General features: G+C 49.5%; 1 protein-coding gene across 5 annotated transcripts in view; it reads left to right on the top strand.

The window, feature by feature from the left end:
• Positions 1-22,158, top strand: part of LOC123085828 (SAC3 family protein C) — a 38,737-nt gene that overhangs the window by 5,019 nt on the left and 11,560 nt on the right. For 3 of the 5 annotated variants that reach the window (XM_044507534.1, XM_044507533.1, XM_044507532.1), the window contains exons 3-6: positions 20,472-20,693; positions 21,258-21,479; positions 21,587-21,672; positions 21,902-21,998. In XM_044507534.1, coding sequence (XP_044363469.1) covers positions 20,472-20,693; positions 21,258-21,479; positions 21,587-21,672; positions 21,902-21,998 — 627 coding nt within the window. The remainder of the gene's footprint in view (positions 1-20,471; positions 20,694-21,257; positions 21,480-21,586; positions 21,673-21,901; positions 21,999-22,158) is intronic. The other 2 variants (XR_006439960.1, XR_006439961.1) reach the window with 1 other exon arrangement.

Here is a 22,158-nt window from a genome sequence, read left to right as displayed (position 1 = left end):
GAAATCATTCCAAGTTGGTGATAAGGTGATGGTATACCTCCGAAAAAAGAGGCTACCTTTAGGTGTTAAAGGGAAACATAGGCAACAAAGGTATTGACCCTTCTCTATCGCGAGGAAGATAAATGATAATGCTTACGTGATAGATCTTCCAAGCGACATGGGTATATCCAACACTTTCAATGTCGCAGACTTGACTCTCTACCATCCAAAAGAAGCGCTCTATGAAGATAACTCGAGGGCGAGTTCCAAACAAACAGGGCGGAATGATGAGGAAAATGAAAAATATAATCATATGTCAAATCTGTTTAGCGACTTCTAGATACTTCTGTTGTGGTCTCATATTTCTTTTCTTTTCTTTACCCTACCTGCTGTTTCTAGAGTTCTCTAGTTATAAGTAGTTGTGAGTAGAGAGGTAAATGCTAAATAATGTTTTCTAGAGTGTTCCAGCTATAAGTAGAAGTATGTGAAGACTTCCCAAAGCCCTATAAATAGAGGTCCTCACCTCTACTTTGTAACGGCAGACTATGTACCCACTACCTATAATAGAACTTGTTCTTATCTAAGATCTTGGAGTAGATCTTGTGCTCTAGGAGTTCTGGATTGAACTCTTGCTGCCATATCGACCTACATTTGCCTCTAGAGCGATATCTAGCTCTGCAATTTGAAGTTGTTTCTTCAACACTTGTAATGTACACTTTATAGTGTTGGATAAGTCTGTGTACTAGGGTCGTTGTGGGGTTGCAGCACATGGTCCTTGTGGGGCTGCAGCACATGGTCCTTGTGGCAGTTAGGATAGAGTTCCTGACCATCAAGGACTGGCAGTTAGGATAGCATCTTAGACTGGCATCTTAGACTAGCATCTTAGACTGGCATCTTAGTAGCATCTCAGCATATGCTTGGCTGGCTAGCAGCCTATAAGTATGTAACCTCAACCCCTCAGGTTGGCATGGCATTGTGTGAGAAATAAACCAACGAAAATTGTCCCAACTCTCCTAGTGTCATCCACAACTATCAATGCTCAGGTTCAAAGGTCTAACAAGTGGTATCAGAGCCTCGTTATCTTGTACCCTGAGCATTTCTTGCGAGCAGCCCAAGTCGGTAGAAGCAGCTGCTCTATCTGCCTCTGGCTACTTTCCTCCCTCCGGACTGTCGAGCAGCAGTTCGTCTTCAACAGCCTCCTCTTCACGCAACAGCCCCCCTGCAGCGAGCCATGTCTGCAGGTCGCTCTCAGCACATGGCTACCTCGAGCATGCGGCGCCGGTAGGAGGCCGAGCGCGCCGTGGCAGAGGAGCGTGTGCGAGCAGCTGTAGCAGCAGCTGCTGCGGCAGCAAGGGTGTCAAGGCTGGTTGCAGCGGAGCTGGCAGCAGCCAGAGCGGAGGTAGAAGCAGCCAGGGCGGAGTTAGAAGCAGCAGCAGCAGACGCAACACGTGAGGCTACGACGGATGCCAAAGCACTCCGCGGCGGCTCCTGCAGCTCCGCGCCTGCGGACGACGGCGCTGACGCAGACCGCGCCAAAGTGGCGCAAGAGCGGACGGTGCAGTGGGCAGCCGAGCACGCCCGCGCTCCAGGTGGAGGTGCGCACCGCGACGGCGGCTGCAATGACCAGGACCGCGGCCTCTACGAGGTCCGGACTGTGGTCAGGGATGTTGGTCCCAGTGCTGGGTGGCCTACCCTCACTAAAACCAACTACGTCGAGTGGGCTGGGATCATGAAGGTCAGGCTCCAGGTGCGGCGCATGTGGGAGGCAGTCCAGGACAGCAACGTCGACCACCAAGAGGACCGACGGGCGCTTGACGCCCTCATCACCGCGGTCCCGCCCGAGATGCAGTTCTCGCTTTCCAGCAAGCGGACTGCCAAGGAAGCTTGGGACGCCATCGCCGCGGCACGCATCGGCAGCGACTGTGCTCGCAAGTCCACTCTGCAGGCACCTCGTAAGGAGTGGGAGAGCCTGGCTTTCAAGCCAGGTGAGGACGTTGATGACTTTGCTCTCCGTCTCAACACTCTGCTGCAGAAGTTGGTGAAGTTTGGTGATGCCACCTACACCGAGGAGAGAGCTGTCGAGAAGCTCTTTCGGTGCATCCCCGAGAAGTACAAGCAGATGGCTCAGTCGATCGAGTCCTTGCTGGACCTCTCCACGATGACAATCGAGGAGGCGATAGGTCGCCTCAAGGTCGTCGACACCGACGAGCCACAGCCTTCCTCGGGGCCCATCACCACCGGCGGGAAGCTGCTCCTAACTCGGGAGCCGTGGGATGCCAGCCTTGGTGACAGGAAGAAGGGGGAGCCTTCTTCCACGACGGGCGGCCGCAAGCGTGGCAAGCAGCGTAAGACGCGAAGAGGCCCCCCGGGCAGGGCACAAGGACGTGCCGAAGGTGACGCCCGCGGAGGCGCCAAGGACGGCGCCGCTGGCAAGCCCAAGCCGGCACAAGACAACAGCTGCCACAACTGTGGCCGGTTTGGCCATTGGGCCAATGAGTGTCGGCAACCACGACAAGGCCAGGCTCACGTCGCACAGGCGAAGGAGGAGGAGACGGCTCTGTTCATGGCGCATGCAAGCATTGAGCTATCTTCAGCGACACCAGTCGCAAAAGCTCTCATCCACCTCGACGAGCCAAAGGCACACGCTCTTCTCGGCGATGGCTCCGGGAAGGACAAGACTACGGGGTGGTGCCTCGACACCGGCGCCACCCACCACATGACCGGTCGAAGGGAATTCTTCGCCGAGCTCGATTCCGATGCGCGAGGCTCCGTCAAGTTTGGGGATGCCTCCGCTGTGGAAATTAAGGGCGTCGGCTCCGTCATCTTCACCACCAAGACGGGAGAGCACCGGCTGCTCACCGGTGTCTACTACATCCCCGCGCTAAGGAACTCCATCATCAGCTTGGGACAGCTGGATGAGAACGGCTCACGCGTGCTGATTGAGCATGGGGTCCTACGCATCTGGGATCGCCAGGGTCGCCTTCTCGCCAAGGTACCCAGAGGTGGAAATCGACTTTACGTCCTTGATGTGCAGGTGGCACAACCGGTCTGTCTCGCTGTCCGTCGGGACGACGAGGCGTGGCAATGGCATGAGCGCTTTGGGCACCTTCATTTTGAGGCCCTGAAGCGTCTAAGTGCCAAGGAGATGGTACGAGGCCTGCCATGCCTCGACCATGTGGAGCAGTTCTGCGACATCTGCGTACTGACGAAGCAGAGACGACTCCCCTTTCCCCAACAGGCGAGTTTTCGGGCCAAGGAGAAGCTGGAGCTCGTGCACGGAGACTTGTGCGGCCCGGTGACGCCAGCCACACCAGGAGGTCGACGCTACTTCCTGCTGCTCATCGACGATCTCTCTCGCTACATGTGGGCGGTGATTCTCGGCAGCAAGGGAGAAGCGGCGGACGCCATCAGGCGCGCCTAGGTTGGTGTGGAGGCGAAGAGCGGCCGCAAATTGCGCGTGTTGCGCACTGACAACGGCGGCGAATTCACGGCGGCTGAATTCGCGTCGTACTGCGCCGATGAGGGCATCCAGCGCCACTACTCCACGCCGTACAGCCCGCAGCAAAACGGAGTCGTCGAGCGGCGCAACCAGACGGTTGTGGGGATGGCTCGGGCTCTCCTCAAGCAGAGAGGGATGCCGGCTGTTTTCTGGGGAGAGGCGGTGCTGACGGCCGTCTACATCCTCAACCGCTCGCCTACTAAGGCACTCGACGGCAGGACACCGTATGAGGCCTGGCATGGGCGGAAGCCGGCGGTCTCCCATTTGCGGGTCTTTGGCTGTCTTGCGTTCGCTAAGGAGCTCGGCCACATCGGCAAGCTCGACGACAGGAGCACTCCGGGAGTCTTCATCGGCTACGCGGAGGGCTCAAAGGCCTACCGCATCCTCGACCCAAAGACACAGCGTGTGCGCACGGCGCGAGACGTCGTGTTCAACGAAGGGCGAGGGTGGCAATGGGACAAGGCGGTGGACGACGGCACGACGCCGACGTATGACGACTTCATTGTCGAGTACGCTCACTTCAAGGAAGCCGGGGGAGCAAGCAGCTCCTCTCCGCCGGGCACGTCTACCCCGGCCCCCAAAACTACATCGACTCCGGTGCCCGCTACGCCGACGGCACCACAACTGGCGACGCCGCATACTCTAGCCCCGGCGGTCACCACTCCGGGTTCATCTTCATCAGCACCAGCTCACGCAGAGCACAACCCGATGAAGTTCGCTTCCCCGCTGAGTCACGACGAGGAGCGTGTCGACGCGTGGTATGGAGGCGAAAAGCTGCGGTATCGCATGATGGATGACCTACTCGGCGACCAGCCGGTGCCGGGACTGATGGCACGTGACCTGGAGGCGCAGCTACAACTCGCGTGTGAGGACGGCGAACCACGGTGCTTTGTAGAGGCCGAGAGAGATGCGGCATGGCGCGCCGCGATGCAGTTGGAGATGGATGCGGTCGAGCAAAACCGCACCTGGGAGCTCGCTAACCTCCCTCGTGGTCACCACGCAATCACCCTTAAGTGGGTGTTCAAGCTGAAGAGGGATGGAGCCGGCGCCATCATCAAGCACAAGGCTCGCCTGGTGGCCTGAGGCTTCTTGCAGCAGGAAGGAGTCGACTTCGACGACGCCTTCGCTCCAGTGGCACGGATGGAGTCCGTGCGACTTCTCCTTGCGCTGGCTGCCCAGGAGGGCTGGCGTGTCCATCACATGGATGTCAAGTCGGCATTCCTCAACGGTGACTTGAAGGAGGAAGTCTACGTGCATCAGCCACCGGGTTTGCGATTCCCGGCCAGGAGGGCAAGGTACTCCGCCTGCGCAAGGCCCTCTATGGCCTACGGCAGGCACCTAGGGCGTGGAACGCCAAGCTGGACTCCACGCTAAAGAAGATGGGCTTCGAGCAAAGCCCGCATGAGGCTGCCGTCTACCGACGGGGCAGTGGAGGAAATGCCCTGCTGGTGGGCGTCTATGTTGACGACTTGGTGATCACCGGCACCAAAGATGCAGAGGTGGCGGCGTTCAAGGAAGACATGAAGGCCACCTTCCAGATGAGTGATCTGGGGCTCCTCTCCTTCTATCTAGGGATTGAGGTGCACCAGGACCACTCCGGGATCGCGCTTCGACAGTCCGCCTACGCCAAGAGCATCGTTGAGCTAGTTGGGCTCACCGACTGCCACCCAGCTCTCACTCCGATGGAGGAGAGGCTGAAACTGAGCCGCGACAGCACGACGGAGGAAGGGATGCTACGCAGTACCGACGCCTTGTGGGGAGCCTTCGCTACCTCACCCACACACGGCCGGACTTGGCATTCTCCGTCGGCTATGTCAGTCGGTTCATGGAGCGACCGACGTCGGAACACCAGCAGGCAGTGAAGAGGATCGTCCGCTACATAGCAGGGACCCTCGACCACGGCCTCCACTACCCTAGGTGTCCGGGGGCGGCACACTTCGTCGGGTACAGCGACAGCGACCACGCCGGCGACATCGACACCAGCAAGAGCACGAGCGGGATCCTCTTCTTCCTCGGCAAGTGCCTTGTGAGCTGGCAATCAGTCAAGCAGCAGGTGGTGGCCCTGTCCAGCTGTGAGGCTGAGTACATAGCGGCCTCCACCGCCTGCACTCAGGCGCTCTGGCTCGCTCGACTGCTTGGTGATCTTCTCGCTCAAGACACCAGAACGGTGCAGCTCCTGGTGGACAGCAAGTCCGCCCTGGCCCTGGCAAAGAACCCCGTGTTCCACGAACAGAGCAAGCACATCCAACTGAGGTATCACTTCATTCGCAGCTGTGTGGAAGAAGGAAGCATCGAGGCGAGCTACATCAACACCACGGACCAGCTCGCAGACCTGCTCACCAAGCCTCTTGGGATGGTCAAGTTCCTCGAGCTTTGCTCCAGGATCGGGATGATTCAACTCTCCCACAAGACGACGTACAAGACTTAGGGGGAGAATGTTGGATAAGTCTGTGTACTAGGGTCGTTGTGGGGCTGCAGCACATGGTCCTTGTGGCAGTTAGGATAGAGTTCCTGACCATCAAGGACTGGCAGTTAGGATAGCATCTTAGACTGGCATCTTAGACTAGCATCTTAGACTGGCATCTTAGTAGCATCTCAGCATATGCTTGGCTGGCTAGCAGCCTATAAGTATGTAACCCCAACCCCTCAGGTTGGCATGGCATTGTGTAAGAAATAAACCAACGAAAATTGTCCCAACTCTCCTAGTGTCATCCACAACTATCAATGCTCAGGTTCAAAGGTCTAACATATAGCAGCAAGGTGGAGTTGCTCCTCCACAACCTTTGTGCTGCTTCATTATCTCAATATTACCTGCCATGCTAGTTCCCATTTGTTTGATTGCTAATTTTACTTATGGCAGATCTATCTCTGTCGTTGTTTCCATCACTTCCACACTGAACAGGAGCAACACCTCTGCACAGCTAGGGGGAATGTTATCGGCAGGGATCAACGGGTATTAAAAGATCGGTGAGCAGAGGGGGGTGCGGAGGGATGTCAACGTGGCTCTCTCCCCAGCTTCCGTCTTGTAAGCATCTGCAAGGGCTTTCCAACCAGGGCAACCAAAGCAGGTGCAGTTTGCATCGTTAGTGACAAGACAATTGAATTTTTGGGCCGTCAGCATCTTCATACTAGAATGTGATGGTGGCATCAACTGGAACTTTAAACTTCTCTAAGAAGTCATGCCTTGCCCCGCAAGGGATGACCTGAGCAAAATTGAAAGAAAGAAGTAACTAGCTAGTTACACAATTGTCTTGTCATGCATGAAACTCAATCAAAACATGTTCAACTAAAACACACCGTCCTAGTGAGGAAGTCATTCGGCTGATCTATGAAGAACTTCTTATCCCTTCGACATCTCACCGAACCACAGGTCTCACATGGGGCATCCATCTACTGCTTTCATGCATGAAGTTGAGAAAAATAAGCATACATAATTAAGATGCACACAAATATAAAGCAACATAATAAGCAGTTAGTACGAAACCAGCGCTATCCGCCCACTAGTTATTAACACATACGTACTTGTAATAAAACAGTTCTACAAACCATGCGTAGTTCAAACATAAAACATGCATAAAGTTAAACAGTTCATATGAAATAGGTAGCGCGCGCTAAGCTAGTGGCCAGAGGGACCGGCCTCGTGGTCGTGCCTAGTCGACCTACGACGACACCCCTGCTGACCCTCCTCACGCTCCAAGGCATCCTCCTCTGCGCTCTTCCTGGCTGCATACTGAAGTAACATCATCTTGTTGGCCTCCACGAGTTTGTCATCTCTCGCAAGCTCGCTCACCAATGGGTCGAAGAACTACATCTCGGCCTCTTTGCTCTCCTTCTCCTCAACCCTAGTGCATATCCTCATGTCCTTAGGCGCGAGGGACATCACGAACTCACGACACTCAGGGAAGTTCAGATTCGCCCCTTCCTGAAAGAACTCTACTGCCATGGCATCATAAGCGCGCGCCGCTAACTCCGGGGTGTCCCAATGGCCAAGTTCGTGGACGACATTGTCCTTCCTAATGGTGGCATAGTTCTTATTTCCCTTTTGTCGCACACCACGAAACTTCGGTGCCATCTGTGACGATGCATATATATATATAACTAAACAAGTTAGTAAAAAATGGGCATATTAACGAGAAATACAATAGTCTACAACTACACTATACATTCTTTCACCACAAGTACACTACTAGAAATACAATAAAATTACACTATCTAAAATCATAGTCTACAACTACACTACATTATTTCACCACAAGTACACTACTAGAAATTTAATAAATTACACTATCTAAAATCATAGTCTACAACTACACTAAAATTTTATACTACTCGTATACACAAAATTCGATAATTTTCTACACTACTATTACACTACACTAAGTAGAACTCACCAGCGGCGGCGGTAGACGGCTAGGAGTGGATGCGGAGGCGAGGGCGACGGGGACGGGGGCGGTGGCCGGGGTGGATGCGGAGGCGACGACGACGGCGACGGGGACTTCGGCGGTGGAGGCGACGGCAATGGGGACTTCGGCGGTGGAGGCGGAGGCGGTGGAAGCAGGGGAGGCGAGGGCGATGGGGGCGGCGGTGATTTAATGGGGATCGACGGTGTGGGTGTTGGGGGTGTGTGTGTAATTTAATCAATATCTCCTGCGGAGGGCGGTGGGGTAATTGCTGGCATTGGCCTACGAGGCCAACGCCATTACTATCTTCTACACATATTGTTTTTTATATGTATATGGATGTTTAGTTTATTATTTTATTATTTTATTTTCCTATTGTTTATTATATTGTTATTTTTACTAATTATTTTATTGTTTTATTTTCCTATTGTTTATTATTTTATTGTTTTATTTTCCTATTCTTTATTCTTTATTGTTTTATTTTCCAGCATCAATCGATCTCATTAATCTAGCATAGATACATAATAGTTGAAGGATGAAAATAATAACACACACACACACACACACACACACACACACATATATATAAACTTCTAGTACTACAGTGTACACACTCTTGATCTTAGACTAAGAACATCATAAGTGTAATGATTCCCATGAGAAAAAAAGCTGCCACCGATCCAGCAGGGAGAACGAGGCCAAGCATAACACTAGCTAAAAGGGCATATCGAAGCATCTTGAATTTTTGGATTTGGCCGCGCATCACATCAGTCTTCAGCTTGTCTTAGTTCACTAGTGGAGTACTCGAGCAACTCACTCGTATCCATGTGAAGCAATATTTTGTCCCTGACGCCTATGGATCACAATACACACACACACACATATTAATGATCGCGAATTGTGCAAATTAGCAGAATATCGAGGTATTTTCTGTCATATATATTACGTACCTTTCCACGGTTACCGCAGATGTAGAACTCTCGCTCTGGATTACTTTGTGTGTGCGACATATGCTTATTAGCAGGGCGTCCACAACCGCAAAAAAGCAGCACAGGTGCCCTCGCTCGATTCCTGGCAGCTTCGGCGCCGGTGGCATAGCTGCCGGATCGTCGAAGGGACGTCGCGCAGCGGCATGATTCGCCAGACAGGGCTGGCCGCATTGGCCAGATGAGAGCTCGGCCAAGGCGGTGGAGTCCCAAACTTGCGAGCCACGCCGACGTGGGCTCGAATGGGCGGCTCGTGCCGATTCGACAAGCTCCGCTGGGTCCATTGTCACCAAAGCAGCCGACTAAGAGGGAGTAGAATTTTGTGGAGAATGGAAGTGAATGTGAAAAGAAGGGGCTGCCAACATATATATAGGCACAACTTAGTGCTGGTGTTTCGGGCGAAGACACGACAACACAATGTAAAGTATTTATGGCGTGTTTATAAATCACACGACACCAATATGCTGCAACTGGTCACGACAACTGGGCCCGCATAGTAGTGGCGTAGGATGTATTGCCAGCGTCAGCAATAGCAACTTATAGTTGGCGTACCAATTTGGCAGACACCAGCACTATTTGGAAAAAATAGTGCTGGCGTTGATGAAAAATGGCGCTCCACAAACAGAAGTTGTGGCTAGCCGTTTTTCCACTAGTGATAAGGCGTCGCAAGGCTGGGTGGGCGTCACCATTGCGAACGAAGAAGATGGGAATTGCGGGTGTCGGTTAGGACTGCACCAGGTGTCAGCTTTGAGCCCTTATCTTTTCGACCTGGTGATGGATGAGGTCACAAGGGATATACAAGGAGATATCCCATGGTGTATGTTCTTTACGGATGATGTGGTGCTAGTCGATGATAGTCGGATGGGGTCAATAGGAAGTTAGGGCAATGGAGACAAACCTTGGAATCCAAAGGTTTTAGACTTAGTAGAACTAAAACTGAGTACTTGAGGTGCGTTTCAGTACTACTAGGCACGAGGGGGAGGAGGAGGTTAGCCTTGATGGGCAGGTGGTGCCTCAGAAGGACACCTTTGGATATTTGGGGTCAATGCTACAGAAGGATGGGGATATCAATGAAGATGTGAATCATTGAATCAAAGCCGGATGGATGAAGTGGCGCCAAGCTTCTGGCATCCTCTGTGACAAGAAAGTGCCACAAAAGTTAAAAGGCAAGTTCTATAGGATGGCGGTTCGACCCGCAATGTTGTATGGTGCTGAGTATTGTCCGACTAAAAGGCGACATGTTCAACAGTTAGGTGTGGCGGAGATGCGCATGTTGAGATGGATGTGTGGCCACACAAGGAAGGACCGAGTCCGGAATGATGATATACGAGACAGTGTTGGGGTAGCGTCGATTGAAGAGAAGCTTGTCCAACATCGTCTGAGATGGTTTGGGCATATTCAGCGCAAGCCTCCAGAAGCGTCAGTGCATAGCACAAAGCTAAAGCGTGCAGATAATGTCAAGACAGGTTGGGGTAGATCAAACTTGACATGGGAGGAGTCCGTTAAGAGGGAAGGATCGGAGTATCACCAAAGAACTAGCCATGGACAGGAGTGCGTGGAAGCTTGATATCCATGTGTCAGAACCATGAGTTGGTTGCGAGATCTTATGGGTTTCAGCTCTAGCCTACCCCAACTTGTTTGGGACTAAGAGCATCTCTAGGAGACCCCTTAAACCGCAACCCTTATAACCGGGTTAAGGGCCGAGAAAAGCGCATTTTAATGGCCGAAATTGGCTGCGGCCGAACAGATCCTGCAAACCCAAGCGGTAAAAGAGAATATCGGGGCTCTGTTCCGCAAACCCGCTCTGGTTTGCGGGCTGGATATTCTCTTTTACCGCTCTGGTTTGCGGGCTCTGTTCCGCACGCTGCCGATTTCGGCCCTCAAACCGTAAAACCACACAATGCAATTGACGGCGATTTTGACAAATAAAACAGAAATTTCGAGAATTCAAACACAATTTTGGCGACATTTGAACATAGTTTTCGCGCCACAACCCAAAAGATATCGCACCCATCATCACCCATCATCACTCCATCGTCATCATCATCAGAAGATGAAGTCTTCACCGCACCATTGCCACCACCACTTGCCGAACCACCGCCGAACATTGGCACCGCATGGCCTCTTGCGGCTAGCCTCCTCATCTCCAAGATCTCCAACCTTGCCATCATGCCATTCTTTGGTGACCTCATTCATCTCATTTCGATTCATCATCATGATCTTGTTCTCCTCTTGAGGCTTTGTTTGGTAGGAGTGGATTTGAGAGGTTTGGGGAGGAGGGGATTTCAGGGGATTTGGTGAATCCCCCTCTTCTACTCATTCCCCTCAGATCCCCTTGAAACGTCAAATCCCTCTCCAGCCACAATCCCCTTCATATAAAACAGGTAGGCAGAGATCGCCCTATTGAGTTAAAATGGTGTAAAACAGTTAAAAATCCAATCTTTACAGGTTAATTAGCATCATAGCTAGACAAACTTGCTATAAAATTGTGAATGACACCTAATAAAAATGTGACAGCAGTTCTTCACATCAAGAACATAATCTCTCATAGCAGCATGACTTGAAACCAATAATATCTTCATAGCAACATGATCTTTCACAACACCAAACACAATGCTATACAGGGTACTTTTGCAATAGCTCACAATCAATTACATATTTACAGACCAAGCAAGGATGAGAATGATGTTGTCATACAGATGAATTGCTCTTACGATGTCATGATCATCGAGTTTTTGAATGGCCAAAAGTTTGTCCAGATTGCTTCTCTAGTTGCCAAAGAGCCTACTAAAACAAAAGGAGATGAGTTTTTTAAATAGGCCAACAAGTCAGACAGATGACTAGTACAAGAAAGCTAAATAGGCCAACCGATGTTCTAGTACTCTGCTCACAACAGTTCGCTCAGCGAATTACAACATACAAATACACACAGATGCAACGACTAGAAGTCATCGTTCAAAGCAAGAGCATTCCCATACCCAAAAATCAGCAGGATTATCCCTTCATATACGAAACATTGGCGAGGATAGCGAGGACCTGGACACGTGTGGCGCCACTAAGCAACATGATAAGGACATCTACAATAGTTCAGACAATTAATCTCTCCATGTCACCTACAGACAGTGATATATACAAATCATACAGTAATCTATCTATGAACAACAAGATATACTAGTACGTACGTGGAAAAAAATAAGTGCAGAAATCTTGCAAGCAAATATGCTTAGACACGAAACAACCAGATTAATTAATCATGTCAAACAGATATGGAATTTAAACTTAATATTCTTCTAGAAAATTAACGGGGTGCTCTGCAAGCAAGTGATAATGAAAAAAGTTACATGTATTATGTATTATCAAAAAGACCTCACTATTACATCCAGACTTGATGGAACAATAGCATCCATCAAGAACAGACTTGAGCTTACAAACTGCAATTGGTTCATATCCCTAGATAGGTCCAAAGAATCCATCAGAATAAAAAGCAAGAGTATTAAAACTACCTCTATCAAAGACATTAAGAAATACAAGAATCAGACCAACAACTTGACTACCACATGACAAGTAACAAAAACAGTAAATGTCTATATGACAAGAAATTGAAGAAAAGAAACAAGTAATTTGCTTACTATTGTTTAGTCCAAGAAAACTTACCTCTAGATACAAAGAAAGAAGTGTGCAATTACTACAAGTGAATGTTTAAGTCAAGTACTTTCTCCGTTGCAAGAACCAAATTCCGTTTCACAAACGGAAGCCGATCAGCCATTTAGATCACCGTAGTCTCTATTCAGAAGGAAATTAATTAAAAGTGCACATGCATTCAGAAAGACACATCCACACCAGTATCCATTCACTCAATCAGAAAGAAAGAAAAAGGGTCTGAAGAAGAATGAATCCTTTCTCCATTAATTTCATTCACACGTGATTGACAAATTCAGGTAATGATAATCCATGAATTGAAGACAATTAGACAGACAGTCACCAGATATATACATAGGGACACGACCAATTAACAGTATGAGGAACAGAGCAGTATACTCACAGGGACGCGATCAATTAACAGGAGAGCAGATGGAGATGCAAGGGAATTGTGCAGCAGCAGTAGAGGCAGAGGGATGTGGACGCTGCTCCACCTCTACTACAAGTCCGGCAACTCGGGCATCGAGCCCTACATCGTCGCCCACGACTTGGTGATGACCGGTTTGGACGAGGCGGGGATCAAGCACCTCGGAGACCGTGTGGCCGGGGAGGAAGAGGCAATAGCCATGTCCGATGGAAAACCCTAGACGACAAGGGGAAAGGAGGGGAGGTGAGGACTTACCACCGGGGAGAAGTCTAGTACGCCGGTGGAGGTAGACCGGCGTCGAGGCGTCGGGCAGCGTCTTGGGGAGGCGCATGGCGGTGGAGTCTTGGAGAGGAGTCGGGCGGCAGCGGCGTCTTCACGAGTCGAGCGGCGGCGTCTCCAAATCCTCGAGCCCCCCCTCCCCCCCTCGAGGGTTCTGAAGCGCGTGGGAAGACGTGGATCAAACGGGAAGCGAGAGGGTTGGGCCCATGTAACGTCGCGGACCAAACAGGCCGACGAGGTTTTGCGGGGATTTTGGACTCGCGGGGTTAATCCCTTGAAAACCCCTCTGACCCACACGAAACAAACGAGGCCTGAGGGAGCTTGGCCATGGCTCTTCTCTCATTGGCGGGCCTTGCGCACGGTCTCCTCCTTGAGTAGTTGCCACTTCTCTTGCTTCTCTTGAGCCTTCTTCTCGGCCAACTCCTTTCTTGCCTCCAATATCTTGATCACCAATACCTCATTGAACTTGATCATGTGATCTAGCTTGTCCCGCAAGCTTGATGCCTCCGCTTCCTTCTTGATCTTGTCCTTGGCCTTATTGTTTCCATCGGGCTTGTTCTTGTTTTTGGGCCATCGTCATCTTCATCATCATCATCCATCTTGGTGAGTGCACCTCTCTTCGGTGGGGATTCTTTGTCAATCACCTTCCACTTCTCGCTATCTTTAAGAAGTTCCCAACCATAGTAGCCTGGTTCGCGGGTCGGTGGCGCGTCCATGTCCCGGGGTCGATCGACCCCGATCGAGGGTCGGGGACGACGCCGGGTCGAGCTGGATCGATTGCCGGATCACGACCCCGATCGGTGGACGCTGACCCAGACTGAGGTGCAAGACTCCAAGAAGCAGAATGCAAGATTGCTAGAAACACGTACGAATTCATGGGGAACTGATGCTTACCAGGCAATCTCACTAGGCACTGCAAAATACTGAACTCCGCCAGTAGCCGGCCTGCCGGAGTCCGACCTTCCGCGATCCCCTGCTCGCCTGCCGGCATTCGAGCTATCCGCCGCCGTATGCGCATCTCTTGTCTCGCACTTACGCAAGCTGCAAGCCGCTTGGATTCCGACGCCGACTAGGAAAGTTTGAGGCAGAAGAATGGTGGGAAGGGCAAACAGGAGAACGTGGAGGCGACGGTGGGAGGCTCGGATCTTGATCCTTGCCGGACCGGGATTTGGGGATAATTGGTTGACAAACTCTTCGTGGAAAGTAATAATGGCAGATGAGAAAAATCACGCCATAAGGGCTGACTTGGCTCATTTAGTAATCTTTTTGTTGCGGAATTTTTCCCTCCGCAATACAAGGAACCATATCAGATCGTAAAGGGGATTCTTTCCCTCCAACTTCATCGGGATTGTCTACCACGAGTCCATGACCCATGTATCGTACCGAGGTCATCGACCTGAATCCCTTTGGATTGCGATCCGCGTCCTGATGTCGCTTGAAGCTACGTCGGTATTTCCCCAAAGAGGAAGGGATGATGCAGCACAACGGTGGTAGGTATTTCCCTCAGATACGAAACCAAGGTTATCGAACCAGTAGGAGAACCAAGCAACACAATGTAAACAGCCCCTGCACAGAGATAATAAATCCTCGCAACTCGACGTGTTAAAGGGGTTGTCAATCCTTTTCGTGGTACGGCGCCTCAAGATAGGCAAACGGACGTGAGATAAATTTGTAGTAGATTGATAGATCGAACGCCAAATAAAATAAATAAGGGAAAATTGCAGCAAAGTATTTTTGGGTTTTTGGTTTAGTAGATCTGAAAATAAAAGCAAATAAAAAGTAGATCGCAAAGGCAAATATATGAGAAAGAAGACCCGGGGGCCGTAGGTTTCATTAGTGGCTTCTCTCAAGAAAAATAGCAAATGGTGGGTAAACAAATTACCGTTGGGCAATTGATAGAACTTCAAATAATTATGACGATATCCATGCAATGATCATTATATAGGCATCACGTCCAAGATTAGTAGACCGACTCCTGCCTGCATCTACTACTATTACTCCACACATCGACCACTATCCAGCATGCATATAGTGTATTAAGTTCATGGAGAAACGGAGTAATGCAATAAGAACGAGGACATGATGTAGACAAGATCTATCTATGTAGAGATAGACCCCATCATTTTATCCTTAGTAGCAACGATACATACGTGTCGTTTCCCTTTCTGTCACTGGGATCAAGCACTGTAAGATCGAACCCACTATAAAACACCTCTTCCCATTGCAAGATAAATAGATCAAGTTGGCCAAACAAAACCCAAATATCGGAGAAGAAATACGAGGCTATAAGCAATCATGCATATAAGAGATCAAAGAAACTCAAATAACTTTCATGGATATAAAAAGATAGGTCTGATCATAAACTCAAAGTTCATCGATCCCAACAAACACACCGCAAAAGAATTACATCATATGGATCTCCAAGAGACCATTGTATTGAGAATCAAGAGAGAGATGAAGCCATCTAGCTACTAACTACGGACCCGAAGGTCTACAAAGAACTACTCACGCATCATCGGAGAGGCACCAATGGAGGTGGTGAACCCCATCCGAGATGGTGTCTAGATTGGATCTGGTGGTTCTGGACTCTGCGGCGGCTTGATGAATATTTTGTTGACTCCCCTAGGGTTGTGGGATTTTGGGGGTATTTATAGAGCAAAGAGGCGGTCCGGGGGCACCCGAGATGGGCACAACCCACCAGGGCGCGCCTGGGCCTCCTGGCGCGCCCTGGTGGGTTGTGCCCCCCTCGGGGCACCCCCTAGGCGCAGCCAGGGCCCGTCGTGTTCCTTTTGGCCCATAAAAATTCTCCGTAAAGTTTCGTGGCATTTGGACTCCGTCTGATATTGATTTTCTGCGATGTAAAAAACACGGAAAAAACAAGAACTTGCACTTGGCACTATGTCAATATGTTAGTACCAAAAAATGATATAAAATGACTATAAAATGATTATAAAACATCCAAGATTGATAATATAACAGCATGGAACAATAAAAAATTATAGATACATTGGAGACGTATCACGTCCCTGATTAGCGTTCCGAAGATGTATACCCCTTGTCAAACCATGTTCCGGAGGGGTGTTGACCCGCGACCCTCGACCCCGTTCCTCGACCCGGGCGACCCGGATTCCTGGTAACTATGTTCCCAACAACGCTCTAGTTGAAATGCCTTTTTACCAGAAGCTTCCACATCCTTGTACCTTTCTTGCGCAATTTTGTCCTATACAAAATGAAAACAATGTCAAATTATGCAACCACTCCGATGACTACAAAAGATTTGCACAACTTGCGACATGAAAACAAACTCACATAATCGGATTCAATGGCACCACTTGGAGGTTCATTGCGGACTTGCGTCAAGCAAGCAGCCCAACGGCTACAAATCAGCTTGATCACGTCCCAACGACCTTGGAGAGACCGAAAGGTGCGTGGCGTCCTGTTGGGATACTTTGCCATCATGCGGAGGTACCGATCCTCTATCATTTGCCAATACCGCTTGGCGGTTTGGTCGGTGTCGGTGCACGCATCAAGAGACACCGATTCCCAAGCCTTGATCAAGATTTTATCTTCAAATGGCGTGTAGTTCTTCATCTTGCGCGTGATTTTGCTTGCACTTCGTCGAACACCCCCTCATCAACCTCCTCCAAATCATCTTCTTCCTCATCATGACCGTGCACGCCACCATCCATCTCATTGTAACCATAATCAGCGATCGGGGCTTGATCGATGTCGACGGTGTTGTCGTCCAACATTAAATCGGCAGTCGCATCATGCAAACCAGCGCTACAATTTCGCTCAACAAGTCACGAACACGCGCAATGGAGAAAAGTGAAAGAAGTGCAAGAAATCGAAGCATCAGACCTTGCGCCCATTCCGTCGAACACCTCGGCGGTGGCGGCAGCAGCGCCGTCGGCGGGCATCCTGGGGGTAGTTCTTGCCGGGGCAATCGGGGGAGGTGTTGGCGGGGTAGGTCTTCCGGCGAGCTTCTTGCGTTTCGCATCGAAAACCTTCCCTTTCTTCGTCGGTGGGTGCCCGACCAAGTTCGCATCGGAGGCGGCGGGTGCGCGTGCCTTCCCGGCGGGTGCTGTGGGAGCGCCGCCCTGGACGATGACGTTGCCCTGCCGCTTGCGGGGTGGCGCGGTGGACCTTTGAACGGCGACGGGCGCGGCATGGCCGACGACGAGATCTATCGAAGGGGGTGGCGCGTGGATGACATCCATGGTGACGGCCGACGGCTGGGAGGCTTCCATGGCGGCGGAGGGAAGCCGGTGAAGGTGCTTCTGAGCGGGCGGAGGGAGGTGGTTGGCGGCGGAGGGAAGAGGAAGCGGGAACAACCGCGTGGAAATGTCCCTCCCACCAAATCTCACAACCGATAGGGGTCGAGCTCGGATCGGCCTCCCCCTGTGAATCTAAAGGTTCAGGGCGAAGATTTTCCGCTCCCTGCAATTTTTTTATAGGTCGCGGGCCGATACGGTGTCTGCTCGGGCCACTTTTTCGCCCGAAACTATAAACGAGCGGTTATTTTGCGGGTTGGCGCGTTTTTAGGGGTCTGCTAGAGATGCTCTAAAAACTTTGTTGTTGTTGTTGACTTGTTGTTAAGGGACAGAGGTAATGGGTAGAATGACCTGCTTTCCGGAGAGATAGAGGGAAGATGATTCCAATATGGCATGTGGGACTAACATTTTTTTAGTTCTTTGCTGACCGGAATGGTACGTCACAACAAAACCACCTTCCAATCACCTCAAGGGAGTAAAATAGATGGTTTCATTAGTTGGGACTGTGTCCTAATGTAACACCCAATATGCGACTATATCCCACACATGTTGAGGCACGACTTAGGGGCATAAGCGCATATTGAGCCCGTCACAAGAATGGTTATATCTTCGCACATATCATTTACTGAATAGATGAGAATACTAGGTAGAGGCTTACACTCGCCACATGTCTACAACATATAGTGCAATCATTCATACATCATCCAAATGAAGACAGGGTCCGACTACAAACGAAAACAAACGATAAAATGACATAACCGACCCTGCTACAGACCCCGAGATCTATCCGACTAAGAGCGACTACTTACCGTCCGAAAACGAGACGTACATACGCCCACGATCCTCGTCAAACTCCCACTGGAGCTCTGTGGCATCACCTATGTCTGTCTCATAGGTACCTGCAGCTGTATTTGTAGTAATCTGTGAGCCACGAGGACTCAACAATCTCATTCCATGATATCAAGACTACCAAAGCTTATGGGTATGGCAAGGTTAAGTGGTGAGGTTGCAGCAAGCACTAAGCATGTATGAGTAGTTAGCTTACGAGTGCAAGAATAAGATGAGTGACTACGCGTATCGGTCGCAAATTAACATGATCAAGAAGTGATCCTGAACTACCTACGTTTCAATCATAACCCCACCGTGTTCTCTTCCCGAACTTCATCGAAAAGAGACGATCATGGTTACACACACGATTGGTGTATTTTATTTGATTTAGAGTCAAGTTCTCTACAACCGGATATCATAAATTTCCAAGTCGCCCATAACCGCGGGCGCGGCTCTCGAAAAGATTAAACCCTGCAGGGGTGTCCCAACTTAGTCCATTATAAACTCTCACGATCCGCGGAGGAAAATCTCCATCTCGGGACAACCCGATCAAGCTCGGAATCCCGGTGCACAAGACATTTCGACAATGGTAAAATAAAACCAGCAAGACTTTCTGACGTGCCGACACCCCGATAGGAGCCATGCGTATCTCGTCTCAGGCCACGATCGGATGGGACAAGCTACGAGTAAAACCAGACCTCGAGTTTCCCCGTGGTGGCCTGGCAGGCCGCCCGTTTTGGACCTGGCCCGGTTTGTTGATTAACAATCCTCGGGTTAATTACTCCCTATGCAAATTTTAGTTGTTATTAGGCAAATGGTAAAACCAAAGTTGGGCCTTGTTGGAAGAGTTTTATTCAAATCGAACTGTCAAGGGGGGCCCATAAACCTTGTCCGTGTAAGGAACGCAAATCAAGAAACATAACACCGGTATGACAGAAACTAAGGCAGCATGAGTGGAACAAAACACTTGACAGATGTCCGTGTAAGGAATGCATCTACCGGATCCTGCGGGCCTAACCGTCCCAACAATCCCGAGCAAAGGGTCACCGGAACTTCGCCGGAGACCATGCCATGGCGGAAGTGCCTCGGGCTCCGGTCGATTCGCACGAGATAGGGAGAAAACGAGGGGGAAAAGCGGTGCATGGGAAGAGCATGCTCACCACAGGCACGCTGTGCGCCTGGACTGACGAGAGGTGGTCGGAGGCGACCGGAAACGATGGAGAACGTGCGGCGTCCGACGGGGAAGAAGAGGATGACGGGGAGGTAGTCAAACGAGGTCGTGGAGGTGTCGCGGAGCGTGTGGAGGAAGAAAGGGCCGGCGTTGAAGCTCTCCTCGGCCACGGCGCGGGCGGCGGCGGTAGAGGATTTGGTGTGGCTTACCTTGGCGGCGGCAGGAGGAAGAGAAGGGTGGAATGGAGGGAGGAGGAGGTCTAGGGCACCGGGGTGGTCTTATAGCAGCCTAGGGACGCCTCCGGCCGTCAAATCAGAGGAGGTGCCGACGTGTCCCTGCTGGATGCTCTGCCGTACGAAGGGAAGAAGAAGAACATGGGATCGGCGCTGGTGGGCTGCTGCGGGCTGAGATGAACAGGTAAGTGGGCAGGTGCTATCTGGGGCTGGGCCGGCTAGGGAGCAACACAGAAAGGCCCAGGGTGCTGTAGAAGGATGCCCTCTCTCCAGTCTGTTTTCTTTTTACACATTTTCTCTCCATGCTGTTGTTGAGGAAATCGTTAACTGGTAGCTGCTCGGTTGGCTAGCGAGTAGGGGATTAATAGGCTAATCAGCAAGTTAATCAATTAGTTGGATGATTAATCAGTTTATCGGCTACTCGGTGACCCTACGAGTAGGGATTAATCGGCAAGTTAACTGGTTAACCCGACGAATTCTTAAACAGAGGGTAACGCATACAAAGTTAAGTGACACATTGTTGACACTGGCTAGAAAATCATGAACTGTCTACTATGTGAACATTGTAAACTATCTACTGTAGAAAAGCAACATGGAGCCAATCTAGCCACCAAATACATTCTTACAAACCTTATCTATGCTTTTTTCTGTTTGTCTGGATGACTTTGTTGATTATATGTAAAGAGGTTATTAATAAAAAAAACTAGCAGGAGTCTGTGATTTTTAATCCCCTTCTAACCCTTGGTTTCCTGCTAGTTTTGCAGAACTATCTCCTCTACCGGCACACAGGCATCAGATATACGCCCTCTTCCAGTCTTACGAGAAACGATGGATTATCTTTTGCATTTACTAAATTCTTCAGAGTACCCATTTGAGATTGTTCATGATTTCATATTTGATAGAACAAGGTCTGTGAGACAAGATCTTAGTATACAGAATTTGGTGAATGATCAAGCTATTCGCATATATGAGGACGTGGTACAGTCCAATCCCGATTCCTTCCTCACATCTTTATCTTGTTACTTTTACCAGTTTTCATGGTACTTCGGCTCAAATGTTCAATTATGTAACACAAGATTTTGATTAGTTTAGATTATTATTCCTAGAAGCTAATTTTGGTGTGGTAAGGTGGAACTAGTTTTTGCTTTGTGTGATCTTTCTTAAATTAGATGTTCAGTGCTTACAGAGCAACCATCTTTTCTTCCGTCTAAAATGGCAGCCTTGTTTACCTAGACTTTCATATGCAAAGGAATCAGATAGAGTACATTATCCAGCCAAATGATTGTTTAGATTCTCTTTATTTTCCAGAGTTGTTTAAAAAAATATATGTTCCTTCTCCAACTATGCTTAGATTAGTTCTCATGCATGTTCTTCATTTGTCTTAGCAATTAAGTGTCTTTTTGTACTTTAGATGCTACTATCTTTCATAGCTATGTTTCCGGGCATCAGTTCTGTTTCCAGCTGGAGGAATATAGTTGTGTGAATTGTAGACGATAGTATTCTTGCTCACAGCATTTATCTAATGCTTGCCCACTTCTGCAGATAAAGTTTCATATTCTGTCCCATCAAAGACTTGCGAGGTCTTGCCAGAATTCTGATGCATCTTCCTTGTGTTACCTGAACACGGAACAAATGATGAAATGCCTTCTTTCTCTGTTTGATATGTATCATACAATTCATAAAATCAATTCCCAAAGCAATAAAGAGGCCGGGTATTATTCCTTCTTTGTGCTTCTACATTTGGGTTGCAAGATACCCAATATGGTATGTTTTTCATTCTTATGCCAGCTAGATATCTGATTTGCATTATTCGCCTATGCATGATCGTTATGCTTTCCATTACCCTAGCCTAATTTTCTATTTATCTCCAGGCAAACTCACTCTCTTTTTGGTACAGCCAATTACCAGCTTCAATAGTACGATCAAAGGAAATGATATTTGCTAGAACTATATTGAGGTAACTTACACATGTTATGTCTCATTGTGTATGACCTTTTTGGTGCATGCTCCCATATCTGTTCGTGTAACTCGGTTCAGGGTCTTCATGGCTTTCTTTTCCTTTTCAATCTCCATTATATGATTGTGGACATCTAACAAGTGTCAATTTCACATTCACAACTAACTTCTTTCATGTCCTTTTTGTAAATAACTGAAATGATGCACGTCTCTTTTGTTCCTTTCTGTAGATGCTACCACCTTGGGAATTTCAAGCGTTTCTTTTGCATGATAGCAGCTGAAGCAACCGAGCTTCAGTTGTGTTTGGTAGAACCTTTCCTCAATGAGGTAAGTACAGAGGAATCCTTATTCTTTCCCATCTGCATTGACTTCCGGACCCGTTTTATTGATGCAGCATTCATTTCTAACTTTTAGAAGCATGTTTACTTATTACTAAGATATGCATTGCTGTGGCTTTTGATGCCTATTTACATTTCTGTTTTCATCC

Source organism: Triticum aestivum, chromosome 4A (assembly GCF_018294505.1).
Source record: "Triticum aestivum cultivar Chinese Spring chromosome 4A, IWGSC CS RefSeq v2.1, whole genome shotgun sequence".
Taxonomy (NCBI): Eukaryota; Viridiplantae; Streptophyta; class Magnoliopsida; order Poales; family Poaceae; genus Triticum; species Triticum aestivum.
The sequence above is the reverse complement of the archived record's forward strand: the minus strand, read 5'-3'. Positions and strand labels throughout refer to the sequence as shown.